General features: G+C 36.3%; 2 protein-coding genes across 6 annotated transcripts in view; one reads left to right on the top strand and one right to left on the bottom strand.

Annotated features, from left to right (window-relative positions):
- Nucleotides 1–963: 963 nt before the first annotated feature.
- Nucleotides 964–4,119, top strand: LOC132114112 (platelet-derived growth factor receptor-like protein). Its single transcript, XM_059522248.1, has 6 exons — nt 964–1,200; nt 1,963–2,238; nt 2,918–3,073; nt 3,160–3,459; nt 3,554–3,690; nt 4,072–4,119. Exons 1-6 carry the CDS (start codon nt 1,146–1,148, stop codon nt 4,117–4,119), a joined length of 972 nt encoding a protein of 323 aa, XP_059378231.1. The 5' UTR covers nt 964–1,145.
- An 803-nt stretch (nt 4,120–4,922) lies between these two features.
- The window catches only part of LOC132113558 (microtubule-associated tumor suppressor 1 homolog A), a 34,186-nt gene continuing 20,580 nt past the window's right edge, over nt 4,923–18,528 (bottom strand). For 4 of the 5 annotated variants that reach the window (XM_059521377.1, XM_059521379.1, XM_059521378.1 and 1 more), the window contains 8 exons: nt 15,861–15,927; nt 9,063–9,277; nt 8,680–8,785; nt 8,048–8,121; nt 7,822–7,917; nt 7,076–7,189; nt 6,821–6,918; nt 4,923–6,437 (listed from right to left, as the gene is read on the bottom strand). In XM_059521377.1, coding sequence (XP_059377360.1) covers nt 6,224–6,437; nt 6,821–6,918; nt 7,076–7,189; nt 7,822–7,917; nt 8,048–8,121; nt 8,680–8,785; nt 9,063–9,277; nt 15,861–15,927 — 984 coding nt within the window. In that variant the 3' untranslated portion in view covers nt 4,923–6,223. The remainder of the gene's footprint in view (nt 6,438–6,820; nt 6,919–7,075; nt 7,190–7,821; nt 7,918–8,047; nt 8,122–8,679; nt 8,786–9,062; nt 9,278–15,860; nt 15,928–18,528) is intronic. The other variant, XM_059521380.1, reaches the window with a different exon arrangement.

The raw sequence follows: 18,528 nt of genomic DNA, 5'->3' as shown, positions 1-18,528 counted from the left end.
TAATGGTAAATGTTTAACAAAAGAAGCCTATATTTGATTTCACATGATTGCAAAAACTGCATTACTCAACTGCCAATGGAAACAGATTTCAGCATTAGCTTCAGTAATCAAAACACTGACTGCCCATTTAATTATAGTACAATGTAATCAGTAGCAGTATTGATAAGGTGAGCTCTATTTGTAAAGTATGGGTATAATTTAAAATGAATGATGGACAGAAATATCTCACATATGTAGAAATATCTCACCTCTACAGAATTGTTCACCCCAAAATGAAAATCTGATGGCAATTTACTCACCCTCAGACCATCCAAGATGGTCGCTTTTCAGCATTGTGATACTCTTTCATCACAGTACAGTAACAATCTTTCATAGACATTAATTTAAACTCAAATATAAACAACGTAGGCTATTGCTCTTGCATGTGACTGCTAGGTTTGTATATGTTGCTGAAGCAAGCAGCAACACATTTAAACACAACATTTAGCCTACTTTCCTTGTTAGGCTCTCACAAACATTTAAAATTAAAACTCACCACTGACAGAAACAGTCGACTCTCGTGCCTTTTGCATTTCAATCTTTATTACAAGCAATCTATTGGGTCTTAAATAACTTTGTTTTTCTGCGACTATAAAAGTACATATATTATGTTGCCTTGTTTATCTAAAGCTGCTCTTTTTCTTGCTTTAAACCTAGCCAAAAACCCATGTGTTGCGTGTGAAACACAGTAGGCTTTAATTAGTATACATTTCTTGTGAAATGACTGCATTTCCGGGTCAGAACTCTCAGACCTTTAGAAAATCCCTGCTTCAGTCAAAATCGCGCTTTTCCGATCTCAATGCACTTTGATCGCGTACGCTGCTTTGGGGTGGCAAAGCTCATTTTTAGGGAGGCAGCTGCTAAATTATCTGGATTATACGTAGTATAGCGTTAGTCCAGCAGAGGGCACTAGATGATCACAGACTGACTCTGAAAGGGAGTGAATGTGCAGATGGGCTGGGGAATTCCTCTTTTATCACAGGGATGGCGCAGACTGTGTGTAAACGGGACATACAGTGGACGAAGAGCTCCTGTGCAGCTGTCAGGCCTCCTGAAAAGCAAGAACAGCCCCGTGTGCCCTGCTGGAACTCTCCACTTCAGCCATCATGAAGCTCTGGCTCTTCTTCACACTGGCACTGCTCTGGCTGGAGGTCCAAGATGGTGAGAAGATCTATATATTTTTTTCTGCTTTGTTTTTATTACTTCTAAACATGAAGTAAAAAAGAAAAGAAAAACAAACAGAAACTTTTTTTCTCTTGTTCGAAAAGAAACAAAATTGAGACATGTTGTGGATGAATGTGTATGGTGTGCCAGTGGTGCCAATGGAAACCAAATTCCAGAGCAGAAAGAGGAGGAGAGATTAGATCAGGCATGGTTTTTACTTAAACGTATGTTTAAATTATACAGCCGAGACAAAAGATAGAAAATCAAATATGTTTGCATCCTAAGGTAACTTTTTTTCTTTCTTTTAAATCAAACATAAATCAGAATAAAAAATATGTATACAATTTTCTTCTAGAACTCATGATCCTTGTGTGTGTCAAAAGTGAATTAAAAAGGAATTTGTGATTCAGTGAACCTCAGTATTGATCAGTTTTGTAGGCTTTTGGTCAGAGAACAAGAAAGGCATACTTCCAGCATTGCTGTTTGTACAGCTGTTAGCCGAAGAATATAGAGCAGATTTCCAGATGGCAGAAACCTCTTTCGCTTGCTCTCTCTCTCTCTCTCTCCTTCTTTATTTGTCTCGGTTATAGGAGTTATCAAGTGTCACAAAGAGAAATGAAACACATATGCTGTATTATGTTGATTTAATAAATAAATGTTATTGCTCTTTAGAAGTTCCCAATGTAAAGTTTGTCCGTCACATCCAAATGCTGAAACAACACGCTGTTGACTAGTAAAACTATGTTTTGGTGTACCCAGGTGTGTCAGCACAGGTCAAGCGAAAAAAAGAGGCTGGTGAGAACCATATTAGACCAGGAAGAAAGAGGGTGAAGGTTCACTACCCCAAAGTAAAAGAGAAGGAGACACGAAGCAAGGGCCAGTCTATTCTCACCCAGGTCCTTGATAAAGGCCGTTTTCTCAGATTGGGCGAGAGCCTTTCTTTGAATCCTGGGAAAACACTGGAACTCAGATGCAAAGGGACTAATATAGGTTGGGCGTATCCCTCTTATCTGGACACATACAGTGACAACCGTCTCAGGAATTCTTCTTTTCTCATTTTATCTATTTATTTAATATAGTAACCATGGTTTTATAACCAAAGTTTTACTACAAATAGCATGGTTAAATTGTGGTTACCATATTTGTATTTTTAGTAAAACTGTGGTTATACAAATAGTAATCAATAAGTCAAAAAAACATGGTTACTATACATTTACCACAATTAAACCATGGTTAATTTCCAAGATTTAATTTAACAAGATTACACTGCATGTTAATAATTACAGCTTTTTTTTTTTTTAATAAAAATACATTTAAAAAGTTTAATAATTGCAGTCAAACTGTCGCTTTGGCAAATAGCCGAATACATTTTTTACTTGATTTCATTCAAAGTTAATTTCATTTCAATGAATGTATTATTTTTTAAATGAATTTAAGTGAACTATAATAATAACCCTGTTAATCTACAGACTGACTCACTGTAAAAAAATTAGACATCAAGGCTATTTCAAGCAAACCGAATTAGGGTGCACAAAATAGCTTTGTGAGATTATAATATGCAATGTTTTATGGATAAAATTTGATTTTCTAAAGAAAATGATTAGAAAAAATATATTTATCATTAGTGGATATAAAAACGTACCCTAAATTTGTAGAATAACTCATATAGTCCATAGTATGTATGTATATATATTAGACTTGACTGACTGTTGTTTCAGCATCAAGCAGCATGAGCGGTACAGTCAGCTGACTCTGACGTCGCCCTCTGCTGCTGATACGGGGGACTACAGCTGCTGGGTGGTGCTCTGTGATGGAGAAGAATGTGCAAAGGATGGAGAAAGCACCTCTGCTACCTACATTTACTTTACAGGTACCGCATCTGCTAACATATAACACAAACACATCTACATCATCTTGAAACCTCCAAGACATTCTTACTATTCTCTTTGTATCTAGACAAAGATGAGCTGTTTGTCCCCTCTGCTATCCATTTTGAGATCATCTACCTGCGCCCTGACAAGCCCGCCACCATCCCGTGCAGGGTGACAAACCCCAAAATCAAAGTCTCGCTGCACAGGGAAGTTCCTGCAGAAGAAATCGCTGTGGATGGGACCCAGATCTCTTACAATCCCACTAAGGGCTTCATCATCCAAAACCCCAGTCCAGAACACAAGGGTGCTTATTATTGCAAGGCCAACAGCACCACGAAAACCACTTCACAAATATCCACTAAATACCAGCTGCTGTATGTGGAAGGTAAGAGGAGAACGTAATAGTACCGTTAATAACAGTTACCCAACATTTTACATGGTGTTTTTGGCAAAAATGCATTTATTTTTTATTTTTGTAGTGCCAAGTGGTCCCCCTTTTGCAACTATTGAGGCTTCTTCGAACACCGTGAGTGGTGGCGACATCTTTAATGTTACTTGCACAGTTCTGGGTGAACCGGAGATGAATGTCAGCTTCAGCTGGAGGTATCCTGGCCAGGTGAGTGGCACATTATTATTATTTCCTTAAGAAATGTGCGATTATTTTCACCACTTACATTAAGAATATTATTTCTTGAACAGCAAATCAGCATATTAGGATCATGTGACACTTAAGACTAGAGTAATGATGCTAAAAATTCAGCTTTGCGTCATAGGAATAATTTACATTTTATGATTTATTCTAATAGAAAACATTATGTAATTGTAACCGTAATTCACAGTATAACTATTTTTGCTTTATTTTTGATCAAATAAATGCACCCTTACAAGAGCATAAGAGATTTCATTCAAAAACATAAAAAAATGTCATATTCTAGATGTTTGACAGGTAGATTCAGATAAATAGGTGCTAATATGACGTGTGTTGACGTGTTCTCAGGGTCAGAGGCCGTATAGTGCTTCTAATAAAGTGCTTCTTTTGATTTAATTTAATGATGTAAGTTAATGCAAGCTTTATGTTCAATGGTAAATCAACAGCATACTTAAAACAGTTTATGATGCATTGCTGCCTGTGCAATAGTGTTTTTCAATCATAAACCTATAATTCTGAAAATGGAAGGTGTTAAGGTCTATATGCATGAAATATGTCTGAGGAGCGTGAAGGCTTTGTGCTCCGCTCTAATGGACTCCATATGTGGAATGTGCAGCGGGAGCCCAGTGCTTATTTTGGTTCAGTGCGACACATTCAAAGTATGTTTCTCCTCCTCCTCTCACTGTTATTGAATTATTAGAGATTTAAGAATAAGTTACAATAGAAATCACTACACAGAACAGATTACAGTCAAACTGCAAGCCCATTGATGCAGTTCGAAATGCATGAAGAAAAGAAATAAAACCAACAGATGCAACAGGTTACTGCACACTTTCACTGCTCGGCTCCTTAAAGGGAAAGTGCTCTCAAAAATGAGAATTCGGTCTTAATTTATTCACCCTTACAGTATGTTGTTCCAAACCAATATGACTTTGTTTTGAGAAACGTAAAATAAAATATTTTGAAGAATATTGATAACAAAACAGTTCGGTTCCAATTGGACGACGTTATATGAACAAAAACAGAAGAATTTGATAAAACTTAAAGTTACCAATCTTTTTTTGTCTCTTCTATGGAATTCCATACAAGTTTGGAATGACATGAGAGTGAGACAAAATCTTTTAATGACAAATTAGATTTTTATATTGACTATCCCTTCAATTACATGTTATAAACACAGGGTGACAATTAAACACAGATTAATTTAATTCTTTATTAATTGCATATTTTCACGAGTTTCAGTTTCACACCAACATCCACACAAACAGCTTAGCAATACATACCATAAAAAATGTTCTTCTTTTGCTATTTAACTTCTTTGTAAATAGCTCGAATGTAAAGCTGCAGTGGAGGGTTTCAGACAGAGGCCACTGGAACATGCTCGGTCATTACGGTCTCATGATTATACCTAAATTTTGAAATAAAAACAAACACACACTCAAATCTGTCCCCTGCAGCTCATTCATACTGAATAAGACACAAAACCCGTATTCAAGAAAATTGCTTATTCCCAATAGTACATGCCTTCAGTCACAGGGCTGCCCAATGACATGCCATTTCAATATCATGTCCGTTTACAGCATACCATTGCCATTAAACTGCATCTCTGATTGCCAAGTGAGGAATTCAAACTTTATACAGACATTCAAGACTTTTAATCAACTATTAAAAATTAATTTTGCATCAATCACTGTATTGCATCTCTTCTATGCATATATGAGTGATATGGAGAGCGAATCTGTGATGAAACATGCATCATGATTTGGGCAAAGCTTACCTAGTTGCAGTTCTTAATGTGTGATAAAAAAAAAAAAAAAAACATTTACGAAATCAAAAATAAAGGCATGACATAAACAAGAAAAAAAAAAGTGTTGCATAAAGTTTTAAGAATACCTGGTTGAGATCAGTGAATATTTCCATTTGAGTAAATAGTAACAGTCAGTTTATGGCATGTTGATCTATGAAGTGAAAGGTTCATCTGGAGTCTGAGTTCCTGCATAAAATAATGGGAAACCAATTGCTACACGAGCAGCAGCATCTGGGAAATGTTCACTGGCCGGCTGGCATTTGGACATTTGCCCCAAAGCAAAAGATAAATCTGGGTTTATAAAGGTTGATTTCAAGGCGTCTGGTGGGAAAGCTTCATAAGTTGATAAAGGCCCCAGTCGTGAATTCGAATATCAGTCCTCTATAGAGAGGCAGTAAAAGTCAGGAACTTCAGGAAACAAAGTAATCCAGGAGGGGAAAAAATATAAAACATACATTCGAGAGAAACCTTCTATAAGCCCTGAGATATTTCATTTTTCCTCCATAGCCAGATGTGAAAGGCAAAGTATGAGGGTGGTCTCATTGGTAAGTGCTTCAGTGCAATCTAGTCTTCAGTTTTCTGTATAAGTCAAAAAAGCTCATTCCATATTGAGAGCATGGTCCAGACCAGCATCAGCATGCAGGAAGCAATCTGTCCTATAAGAAAATGCTTCCTGGTAGCTGAAGGCCATAGTTATCTGGGTGAGATGGGAGGGCTGGAGAACGTCCCAGAGTGCCGCGGTGACTGGAGATTCAGGGACGGGGAGGGGGAGACCTTGTGGGGGCTGCTCAGATCACCGTTGTGGAGCTTCCAGAGCAGCTCTTCATTCTCCATAGACAGGCGTTTGTTCACTTTGGACTCCTTCTGGAGGGATTCCTGCAAAACCGCCTGCTCTGTGGACAGTTGTCTGCAATGGAACAAGTCAGCTCTGGTGAACTTTAATGAAGTAGTCACTATTACTGCACAAGATGAAAGAGCAGGTCTCTTAGCACAAAGCTTTGCTGCAATGAAAATGCACCTTTCTTGCCACCACAAGAGCACAGAGAGTAATCAAAGCAATTAAAGTGTCACAGCACAGCCAGAAGCAATTTTGTAGAATTTCTCTGCTACCCACACACCACATGCAAATTCTGTGACACTTCAAAGAGTTTGGTTTGCTACAGGTCTAACTGAATGAATCCCACTGGGGAAACACCCTAATGTTAGAAGCTAGACAGGATGATTGAGTAAAATAATTTCTAAAAACCCAAGGGGTATCACGTTTATGAACACAAGCTTGTGGTATGCTACCTTGACAAAGCAGCATGTCTGTCCATTCGGGCTTTGAGGTCCTCGTTTTCCTGTTGGAGTTTCTTAAGACATTCATCCAGCTTCACATTCCTCTCCATCTACAAATAAATCAAATCTTAATTTTTTTATTTTCAGGAAAAATACTGTAGGAGCATCAGATTTACGGTGTTAAACTCTTTACTGCGATTAGAAAGTAGGACCACAAATCATTTCTCCTGCAAAATGGCTTTATGCACAACAGATAATGGAGCTCACCAGTTTGTCTATCTGCAAGAGTTTCTTGTCCTGTTCATGGATCTGTTTGTTTTTGATGTCCAGCACTACCTTAAGGCTTTCAAGCTCCTGCTCCAGATAAAGAGTATGGGAGTCCTTCTTCGACAAAAGAAAAGAGAGATCAGGAATATATACTGGCTTTCTCAAACTGGATCATTAAGTTTTAAATCATGTTATCATGTTTAATCCTTGGTAAATGAAAGAATTAATTTCTTTAAAAAATAATAATAATAGTGAACTTAAGAGACAATAACACAACATGACAATTATTTAAAAAATATATAGTTTGTAATGTTGATAAATGTTTTATCAACATTATTGAGCGTGGTTACTAAACAAACTAAAATGTGAAAAGTGTCTTTTAAGAGTTTTTAAATAAAAGCATCTGCTAAATGCATAAATGCAAGACACTTAATTTTCCAACAGCTGAAGGGTCAGAAGTGTCCAAAGTTGAAGAATCCCCTATATATGAACTTTCCCTGTGCTGCATTATCATTCTATGTAGAGGACAAGGTCTGGCAGAATTATGCAGAGCAGTTATCTAAATATCCTTGCATTCATTTTCAGAATGTTGAGAGTTCTTGAATCTCCTTAACCCTGATTGGAAAGACCAGTCTATTAATAACCTGTTAGTCTAGTTAAAGCAGGGATGCATTACTATCAATAGCACTGGCTAAGTTTGTTTGAATACACAGATGTTTGGGAGCTATACAGGGGTGTTAATGTACCTGTGTTTTCTCAGCCAAATCCATCCTTCTCTTCACCTCATCATTCAGCTTTTCTTTGAGGTTGTTATTTTCGGTCATGAGCTCCTGAATTCGATCCTGTTTGAGGAATAATGCACTGATATGAAAATCTGTGTTACATTTTGACAGGGCAAAATATAAGAAAGGAAAAGTGAACAGGGATCACTAATGTTGTGTGGAGAATTGTAGCTTTTGGTCACTGCCTTACAGATAACGTGTCCTCTGATTCCTTCAGTGTTGCGTTGAGAGACTGCATTTCCTTTTCATGGGACTGTTTGAGTTCTGAGAAAGTCAAGACAGAACAGAATATATCTGAGCATGAGAGCTAATGCTGCTGCCTTTAAACATTAAAGTAAAAAGTGCAACATTTACACACGTTTGTTTCGCTGTCTTAACGAGAATACAGCATAGACTTCCACTGATTTTCTATCATGTTAATGATATTTTCTATCACCTACCCATACCAAAAAAACAAACTTTATATTCTATCCATTAAACCTACTACTAAACCTTACAGACATCATTTGGTATGATTTATAAACCATTTTCCTAATAGGACTGTCCTTTTGTTTTTGGTAAATAGGGACAACTTAATGGGGACATTGCATAGACTGCTACAATTTTATATACAGCTAATTATGAATGGTATAACCTTACCCTGAAGAATTTTAATTTTATTTACTTTACTTTTATACCATTCACAAATGAAGATGTCCCTAAAAGAAGGTTTAGGGAGATTTTGCCAGGTTTAGCTCACTTCTGGTTTGTACCCAAAATATTCAGTAGCACATACACACACATTTTAGAGAAAGAAACAACACAAAGCACAATATAATTTACCTTTGAAAGTCTCTTCAAACTGTTGTTTAAGGCCATCCACCTCCTCCATATGGCTGACTTCCAGTTCCTTCTTCAAAGCCTCATGTTTTGCTCGCAACTCTTTTAGCTAGACAAGTACAAATAACAATTCATAATATTATTATTGGTTTATTTTAGTGTATAAATGATTAGGAAATCAGATGTCAAATGTCCAAATGATTAAAAGGTCAAGGCTCATATAATATGCAAGAAAAACAAAATCAAATGAAAGTACTCCATCTAGTTATGAGAAAGTGATAATGTTTAAATATATGACAGCATAAGACATCTGAAATCAAGTATATCCAATAAAAAGTGTCAGGACACTAGAGGACAAAAGAGAAAAGGCCCGTTGTCTTCCACACCTGCTGCTCCATCTGAGCTTTGCACTTGTCAGCCTCCTCCTGGTAAGTCTGATGGACCTTCTCCCACTCAGTGGAGTAAAAGGTCTTCAGTCTCTCCTCGAGGTCAGCGAGGTCCGAGCGGTGCTGCTCCTGGACCTTCTGTAGAACTCCATCAAAAGCAGCACGCAGCTCCTCCTTGTCCTGCTCCAGACGCTCACAGGAGTGAGCCGAACTCACTGAGGAAAAGATCGGATCATTTGGAAGTTAGAAGATCGATTACCGGTAAGTGATTCAGTTAACAAACATCAAGCAATAAAGCACCATTTAAGATGATTGCCTTTTTTCTGGCATGATGCCAGCAACCCTCTGACTTCAAAAAGAGCAGGACATCTGATATCTAATGTACCAAAAAAAAAAAAATATATATATATATATTTAACCTTTGTGGGTTGTTGGGGACGTTTTCGTCCACTAGGGGGTAAAGTTGAGTCTTATTTTGGCCACAACTTTCTCTGTGTTTGAGCTAATGGAAAGATTTTTGGTGAAAAATCTTATTTTGACCCATATTTTGGGAAAATACTTTGAAATTTTTCAAAAACTCAACGGTACACTGTGGGCAAATTCACTACCCTTTCGGGATGTTCGTGGATGAAAACATCCACTAAATTAAACTGCTGTAAAAAATGTATCAGATAAATATTTTTTTCTATTTTTTTTGCATAAATCTATTAAATCAATCTCAGTCCTGATCAAAATTACCAAATTTTTAAATAAATTCCAAGATTTTAACTTTTTAATTACCAAGTTCATAAATGATGTCACTGATTTGGGAAAAAAAACCACACAAAATTACATATTTTCAATATAAAAAGTGATTGTGGACTGGATTTTTTTTTTTACCTTTTATCACAGTCTTGGGCATGTCAAAGATTAGTAACAAGATTGGCTTTGATGCATTGTTAGTTTTTGTGCGGCATTAGATTTAAATTTTTTCTCCCCAATTAGTTGTTGGTGGCTGTTTTTGCCCCATTGACTTCCATTATAACGACATTTTTTGATTGCAAAGCCATGACACCATATAATAATGCATTCTTGATTGTTTGTGGTTTTCACTTTTGGGAAGAGGTAAAAAAAATTATTTTTACAGTTGATCACTAGGTGGGACCATTAACCCTTTAAATAGGCCTGTGCAAAAAAAGGCTTGGTTTCTGGCTTTTATATGGAGTTATATGGAGTATAACAGCAAATTATAGTGTTTGTGTGTGTGTGAGATTCTTGATTGTTGGAGGTTTTTCCTGTTGGGAAGAGGTAACATTTGTTATTTTTTACAGTTGATCACTAGGTGGGACCCTTAACCCTTTAGATAGGCCTGTGCAAAAAAAGGCATAGTTTCTGGCTTGTATGGAGTTATATGGAGTATAATAGCAAATTATAGTATGTGTGTGTGTGTGTGTGTGATAGAGAGAGAGAGAGAGAAAGAGAGGGTGTGAGAGAGACCTTTGTGCACTTACCTTGATGTACAGTATTTGAAAAAATCAAAATATGCACCTCATGCTCTCAGAACTACATTGAGTAAATAATAAAAAAAGAAGCGTGTTTATGCACCTGCTTCCTTTTGATGGTGAAAAGTACAGATGGCCTATAAGTGAAATGCTCCTCTTTTCTTGATGGTAAAGCCAGTTTAAAACCTTAAAATCCTGTAAAAAAAAATCTACTTCGCATCAAATTTATGAACATAAATGTATTATGAACCAAAATGCAATACCAACTTCAAATAAGCTGCAGCTCGCTGGAGGGGTCACGCTACATAATTTCTAAAACTTTGGTACAAGTCAAGCCCTTTCTCATGTTGCTTGCTGCTCTTCTCACCATTAAATATCCAGCACGATGGCATGCAAGTGTTTAAATCCACGTACTTTGCTTTTGTTTAGTCTATTCGCTTATTAATTCTGACGTCACGTAGCAGCGCTTCCGTGTCCAAACGCTCTATCAGTCACCACGAGAAAACAACAAAAGGTGCTAATATAAACTCACAATGTGATAGAATACTAGCGAAAAAGTTATAATATGAACCTTTAACTCCATACCGAAGTACCAGATAGCCAGACAATGAAAATATAAATATAAAAAAAATATCTAAAAATTATTTGTGTTTGGGACGCTGTGAGCACGGAGACTGTAGGGTATATCGTAAGTTTGAAAGCATTTAACTTAAATTATAAATATGAATAAACAGTGCTCATAAACGGCTGGTCATATTCTCAAGTGAAGCAAGTTGAGGCCTGGACCCGGAAACAGCGCTTCTTACGTCATCACTTAACAACCGATTACTTTCACCACCATTAAAAGGCAGCAGGTGCATAAATACACTTTTGTTTACTCCATGTAGTTCTAAGAGCTGAGGTGTACATTGTGATTTTCTGAAATACATTAAGGTAAGTGCGCAAAGGTCTCTCTCACACACACACACTCTCTCTCTCTTTCTCACACACACACACACACACACACACACACACACACACACACACACACACTCAATATAATATGCTGTTATACTCCATATAGCTTCATATACAAGTCAGAAACTAAGCTTTTTTTGCACAGGCCTATCTAAATGGTTAATGGTCCCACCTAGTGATCAAATGTAAAAATAACAAATGTTACCTCTTCCCAACAGGGAAAACCACCAACAATCAAGAATCTCACACACACACAAACACTATAATTTGCTGTTATACTCCATATAACTCCATATACAAGCCAGAAACTAAGCCTTTTTTGCACAGGCCTATCTAAAGGGTTAATGGTCCCACCTAGTGATCAACTGTAAAATTAACAAATTTTACCTCTTCCCAAAAGGGAAAACCACAAACAATCAAGAATGCATGATTACATGATGTCATGGCTTTGCAATCAAAAAATGTCGTTATAATGGAAGTCAATGGGGCAAAAACAGCCACCAACTACTAATTAGGGAGAAAAAAATTAAATCTAATGTTGCACAAAAACTAAAAATGCATCGAAGCCAATGTTGCTACTAAACTTTGACATGCCCAAGACTGTTATAAAAAGTAAAAAAAAAAAAATCCAGCCACAATTACTTTTATATTGAAAATAAGTCATTTTGTGTGTTTTTTTCCCCAAATCAGTGACATCATTTATGAACTTGGCAATTAAAGAGTTAAAATCTTGGATTTTTTAAAAACATTTGGTAGTTTTGATCAGGACTGAGGTTGATTAACAGATTTATGCAAAAAAAATTGAAAAAAAAAATATGAATCTGATACATTTTTACAGCAGTTTAATTGAGTGGATGTTTTCATCCCGAACAACTCGAAAGGGTAGTGAATTTGAACAATCCACAAGGGAGATATATATATATATATATATATGCTATATGTAGTAACTAAACAGCAGGGGGATAAGCAGAGGCCAACACGTCCATTTGCTGCTTTGACATCAGGACCTGCCAACACTCGATGCTATGATTCATTACTCAAGTATTCTGCATTGAGTCCCAGTTGTCTCTACAGTTATGGTGTCTCTAGCAGTTCTGTAAATAAAAAATCAACTGTTTCAAGGAACACGTCAAATTACAACTGATGGAAAGGAAGGCAAAAGCAACATTAATAGACAGAGGCATAATGAATGGGCATTTCCTAACCGGTCACTATGCTCTCTCAATCACAACTGTGTCACAGACACTGTCCCCTTTATTCATTAATTCATTTAAAAACCTGCATTTATTTATTTGTCTGCATGAAAATAAATACCTGCATTTAAATAGGTTTACTGATATATCTGCATTTATTTTCATATTATATTCATTAATTTAAATAAATACCAATATTTATTTAATACATGCATTTTTTTTTATATCCGTATGGAATTCGATTTATTTTGCTTTTATAAATGAATTGCATGCACAAATTCATGCATAGTGACAGTAAAATTTACTGTGAAGTTTTAAGGAGGCCTAAAGTAAAAAATGTCAGGCTGATACAATGGTCCTCAGACCACAACGAACAATAAAAAATTATTGAATAAAAATAAAAATTTGCTTCACTGTTTATTGCTATTTGAAAAACCGGTACGCCAAATCCAAGATGTGGCCCGACCAACAAAATCATGTGCTACAATGAGCACGCAAATGCCAGTAAGTTTTTTTTAACAAAGTCCCTGGCCCAAGCCACTATAATGAAATAACAGTAGAAAAGCAGGCAGCTGTTTCAAACAGAGCTTACCAGTGCATTCAATTCACGAGGCTAATGTGATGTTCAAATTCATGCAAAAACCCTCAATGAGTTTGCTGGGAACAAACTTGTCTAACTTGTGTAGAATAACAGTTTAATAACACCAGATTGTCTGGCTCATCTCATCTGTTTACTGCTGCATCAGTAGGCTTTTCTGAACCTCATCTTTTATCAAAGGACAAGAGCATGTCAGCAAAATAAATGACTCAACACAAGAACGGCTGTTGTTCTCCAGGGGGAAACTTGGGTCATATCCCTTACTGGCACTGCAATCTAATCATCTATATTCTGAGATGAAAACCACAGAATTTTCCCCTTTAAAAGGGAGTCTTAAAATGAGTTACAATCAGAATCATTATAAAGTTAAATAAGAACCGTTATCTATTGACCCTGCTGTACAAGAAACAGAAAGCAGAGCTAAACCATGATCAGATCCACTCAGAGAAGATGAGCCAGACTCAGAGCTCGCTAATGGCTTGATGTATTACATTAATCTGCAGTGTAATTCTATTATAGGTTATATTTATGATGCAGCGCACAGCTGAAATCCTATAAATAATCCAAACAAGGCAACACAGACATTTAGAAAGGAGTAGGGTCCATGTATGTTGTAGGGATGGGACGATAACCGGTTTTATCGATAACCGTGATAAAATGTGCTGAAGGTTAGTAATATCGTTTAAAAATTAATTATCATTAAAACCGTGTTTGATTATCGCGGTTTTAATAACTCGCTATTAAATCATGTCCAGCCAGCAACAGTCTGACGCAAGCGCAGCGCACAATGTTTTTTTGTTTTTTTTTCGAGAAGGAATGGCGAAAGTCAGTGACTTTTCTATGCTTTTCTATGCTTCTACACTTTTTATTGTAAGGAAGGAAATGCCACAGAATTTAATCTTTCTTTAAATTAAGTGCATAGAGTTGCTTGTTTTATTAGTTGTTTGTTGATTATTAAATATAAAACTTGCTGAAATGTTTTCAGTGTGAGCATCAACTATTTTTGAACACTTTCATCTCGTTTCAACAAAACCGTGATAATATTGATAATCGTGATAATTTTAGTCACTATAATCGTGATATTAAATTTTCATACCATCCCATCCCTAGTATGTTGCATGACAGCAAAAATGACTATGCACATGCATCAGAGTATAATTTTGCTCATTTCAGAAAGTTCTTGGCAGTCGAAAGCTGGACAAACCTGCTGTGTTTGTTATGGCCTGTTTGAATTTGCTTCAAATCAATCATGTGATCCTGTCTAGACATCTGTTGTTTTCAAAATAAGCACGTTTTTAAATTAATAACTATTCACAAATTGAATCATTCGGCACAGAGAAATCACATGCCAAATAGCAAGCTCAATTAATTGGACACAGTTCTAGCAAATTTTGTGTGAAGACTGAAATCACTTCATTGGAAGAGAGCAGTTGTCCTGTGTTAAAAGACACTTCTGGGTGTGTGCCAAAAAGCATGGCATGCTGCAGCATTCACAGTGAAATTGCTCTCTTCATAGTAGGGCTAAAGAAGAAATGATTCCTTGAAGCTATTCTTGATTAAAGAGGGAAACTTCTACTATATTCTGACATAAAAGAGGTGGTCTGAAGAATTTTTATAGGGGTCAGGAGCACTAAAATGTGGTGGTTGTAATACCCACAATATGGTCACAACATAGCTGTAAGTTTCGCTGTTTAATCAAGAGTAGTTTTAAGTATTCACTTTTGCCTTCATATGAAGCACACTCAGTGAGAGAAAAATGTTTTCTGATTCAAAAAATACATGAATCCTGCTCAGATGATACTGTATATTAGTCAAGAAAGCACATAAAGCTTCATATCTCTCCCATGAATATGCTCAGTTTTCAGGTGGTAACATGAGCTATGAAATCAATGCATCAGACGTCTCATGGGAAACACTGGCTGATATTAAATTCATTCCTCCATGTCACTTTGCCCATTAGACTGTGAAGGACGTCAGACTTGACTGACCTTGTTAGGGCTCACCCTATCTGTCTTAAGTATGTGCTTTCTGGAGGTGTGTCTCCTAAATGAGCCCTATGGGAGGGAAGAGCTCTTCCAGTAGGACCAATAAAACAAACAGACCATCCTCTTTATCTACAACCACATGATAATTCATGTAAGGTAAATTCGAGCACAATACCAGTCAAAACTTAGAACACAAGAAATATATACCATGTCCAAAGTGGCCAAGATTAAATGCATTTTTTTTATATACAAATGTAAATATGTGGCTATTCAGCTCTTTACATAACTAAACAGGTTAATATGACAGAATACTCATGTGAACAAGTGTCCATATACACTACCATTCAAAAGTTTGGAGTGGATAAGATTTTAGAAAGTTGCTAAAAAAAAAACAAAACAAAGAAAAAAGTCTCTTATCACAGAAGTCACAGTAGTCTTCGTGTTACGGCAAGCAACAGCAAATATACCGTTCCTCCAATCCAGATTATTACATTAATTACAAACAGCATCATTTTGGCAACCCTTTCCATTCTTTCTGCAGATAGTGAAAGAGAAGCACTCTACAATGACTCACACACACTCACCCAGCTCCTCATGCAAGGTGACCAGCTCCTGAGACAGCTCCCTGCGCTGCTTCATCATCTCCTCATGCTGCAGGAAAACAGAAGGAAAACGGCTTCAACATTTCTCAATGCAACATGCATCATATTACTCAAACACAAAAAGGCCAAAAAAATATGTCACCATAGAGCAGAGCAGTGCCAAGTGAATAATGATGTCATGGTGAACAACTCTGACATTCCTTTGGCAGACATGAATTATGTATCAGGTTTCCCCTTCGAAGGGTGTTTGTCAAATCACAGGACAGGATGGGTCGGATATGAGATTTTTCCATTGTAAACGTGCTTGATTGACATGACAAATAACTTTACTAGCAAAGCATTCGCAGCTCAGAAGCGATCAAAGAAAACAGGCTTTACTGTAACTTATTACTTTTATAAGATATTAAAAGAAAGCACCAATTGTTGTGCAATAGTCGTGACACATCTGCACGAGTATTGCCAGCACTGTGGTTTACACACCACTATGACAGCTTTCTAAGGGTTTAATAAAAAAAGAAAAACAAGCATGAATGACATCAACAACCGAATGTAGAGCAATGAAATCAGCAGCGTTTCTCTCTTTCACAGTGGAGGACAGCCAGCGGCACAGCTGCAGTGCTGTCAGCCTCCCCAACCAACACAAAGACGCTTCAAAAACCGCGTGCTGCTGTCCTGACCCGCCCCTTCCCCCTGAGATCAATGCAAACACTTGAGGAGCGACATTTACACTGCAGTTATGAACTCATCATAACAAATTCATTAGAATAAATCAAACAGTATAACAAATCAGATTTAAGAATACCACAAACTAATCATACAGAACTGACATGCTGTACATAGGCATCCACAGCTATCCCATTTCAAATGCAAATCTATCCCCCCACCTGCACCTTGCGGTGAGGATAATGTCTTTACCCTGTGTCCAGTGCAGGGACTGTTAAGGCACACTTTGCTGCCGGAGCAGCCCATGATCCCGTCTCTGTGACTTCAGTCCAGAATGCAGGAAGACAGCAGCCCAGATGCATGAACCTCTGCCACCTCTACCTCCTCTCTCTGCCTTCTCGATCTACATCGGAGGGACTAGTGGAAAAAGCTCATTGGCTCCCACCTCCTCCAACCGCTTGCCTTCTCAGTGGTGAAAGAATACCGTAATATATCTAAAAGAAGGGCAATGGAGGGAGGCGGCTATATTGTGCCTGGTAGGCTGCTACATAAATGATGCACTTTAGGACACCCACAGTAAGTAGAACAAAGAGAGAAAAATAAAAAAATGTCTGACAGTTGGATGATTGAGTGGCATTTAATGAAATGGTGCATGTTACAGAAGAAGTGTGCAATGACCTTCCCACAGGACATGAGAGGACAGAGGAGGACTGCGGTCTTTTTCTTGCTTTCCTTTCAGTACCTCCTCAGAATTTGCTAACTGAAAGCAGCGCAGGAAACTATTTTATATCCATATTATTATTAAACATTCACAACTGGACAATAAACCTTAATAAAGGATGTCACTTAATAATAATAATAATAATTGGTCTCAACTGAAAACAAGGCTAACAGAATAAAATTTTGGTGTCAAAAATAAAAGAGGTCCAATACCTAGTTTGTAGTATTAACAGTTAAGAATAGTTAATTTTATATTTTTTTATATTTAAATATTTTAACAATAGTTAAAAATAATTAATTGTAAAAATAATCCCTTATTTTTAAATGCAGTTAAAGATAATGGATTGTTATAACAACATTAATAATAATAGCAATTATTTTATTATTATTATTATTATTATTATTAAAATACAATTTTTTTTCTATGCATTAGAAAATAACTGAATATTATAATATTAATAATAGTAACTCTATTATTATAACTTATTAATTTTTTATTTTTATTTCTATTACAATTATTATATAAATGAATGTTAGTTCCTACTGCATACAGAAAAAATTGTAACCATTTTATTATGTTTTCTGCATACAATAGAAGATAACATTACTATTTTAATTATATCAAAATAATTTTTTAGAATAATAAAAAAAAAAATGCAATTAAAAAATACTATTTATCTCTATGCAGCAGACAACAACAACAACATCATATTACTTTTGTATTATATATATATATATAAAAAAACTTTGTTAAAAATTCAACATTAATATTGTTGTAGTTTGGTGAGGCATAAACAATACTAAATACAATCTTAACTACTATTGTATCAAAAGCCAAATATCACAAATAAAATAAAATAAAAATGAAAGCCAAATATTTAGAATGATGTCATTACACCAAGACCTTAAGTGGGAAAATACTGAAAGACATTCATTTATCATTACCAACTATATTAATTGATGTTACTGCTTTAGGGAAATCATGTGTGGCCTCTTATAATGAAATTATGGCAATGTACACAGTGTGCTGACAGCTCATTACAAAACAAAGGATATGAAGCAGCCCTCAGCAGCTCTCGAAGCATCTCAGTGTGCTTCTGACCATATCAAGGCAGCAACTGGTACATTCTCACACAGACACGCTTAAACCCAACCTCCTAATGAATGCTTAACAGATTCCTATACGGGACACTGCCAAAACACTACACTCACTTTCATGCTCTCTTGCTCTCGCTCTCTCTTATATATATTTTTTTTTTTTTTTTTT

This window comes from Carassius carassius, chromosome 33 (assembly GCF_963082965.1).
Source record: "Carassius carassius chromosome 33, fCarCar2.1, whole genome shotgun sequence".
Lineage (NCBI taxonomy): Eukaryota > Metazoa > Chordata > Actinopteri > Cypriniformes > Cyprinidae > Carassius > Carassius carassius.
This window is presented reverse-complemented; position numbering and strand designations above follow the sequence as displayed.

What these genes read in the sequence shown, in the direction of transcription:
- LOC132114112 (XM_059522248.1), top strand. Translation starts at nt 1,146, where the DNA reads ATGAAGCTCTGGCTCTTCTTCACACTGGCACTGCTCTGGCTGGAGGTC. An exon ending in CACATACAGTGACAACCGTC is followed by an intron (nt 2,239 to 2,917) that starts TCAGGAATTCTT and finishes CTGACTGTTGTT; the next exon opens with TCAGCATCAAGCAGCATGAG. An exon ending in TACCTACATTTACTTTACAG is followed by an intron (nt 3,074 to 3,159) that starts GTACCGCATCTG and finishes CTTTGTATCTAG; the next exon opens with ACAAAGATGAGCTGTTTGTC.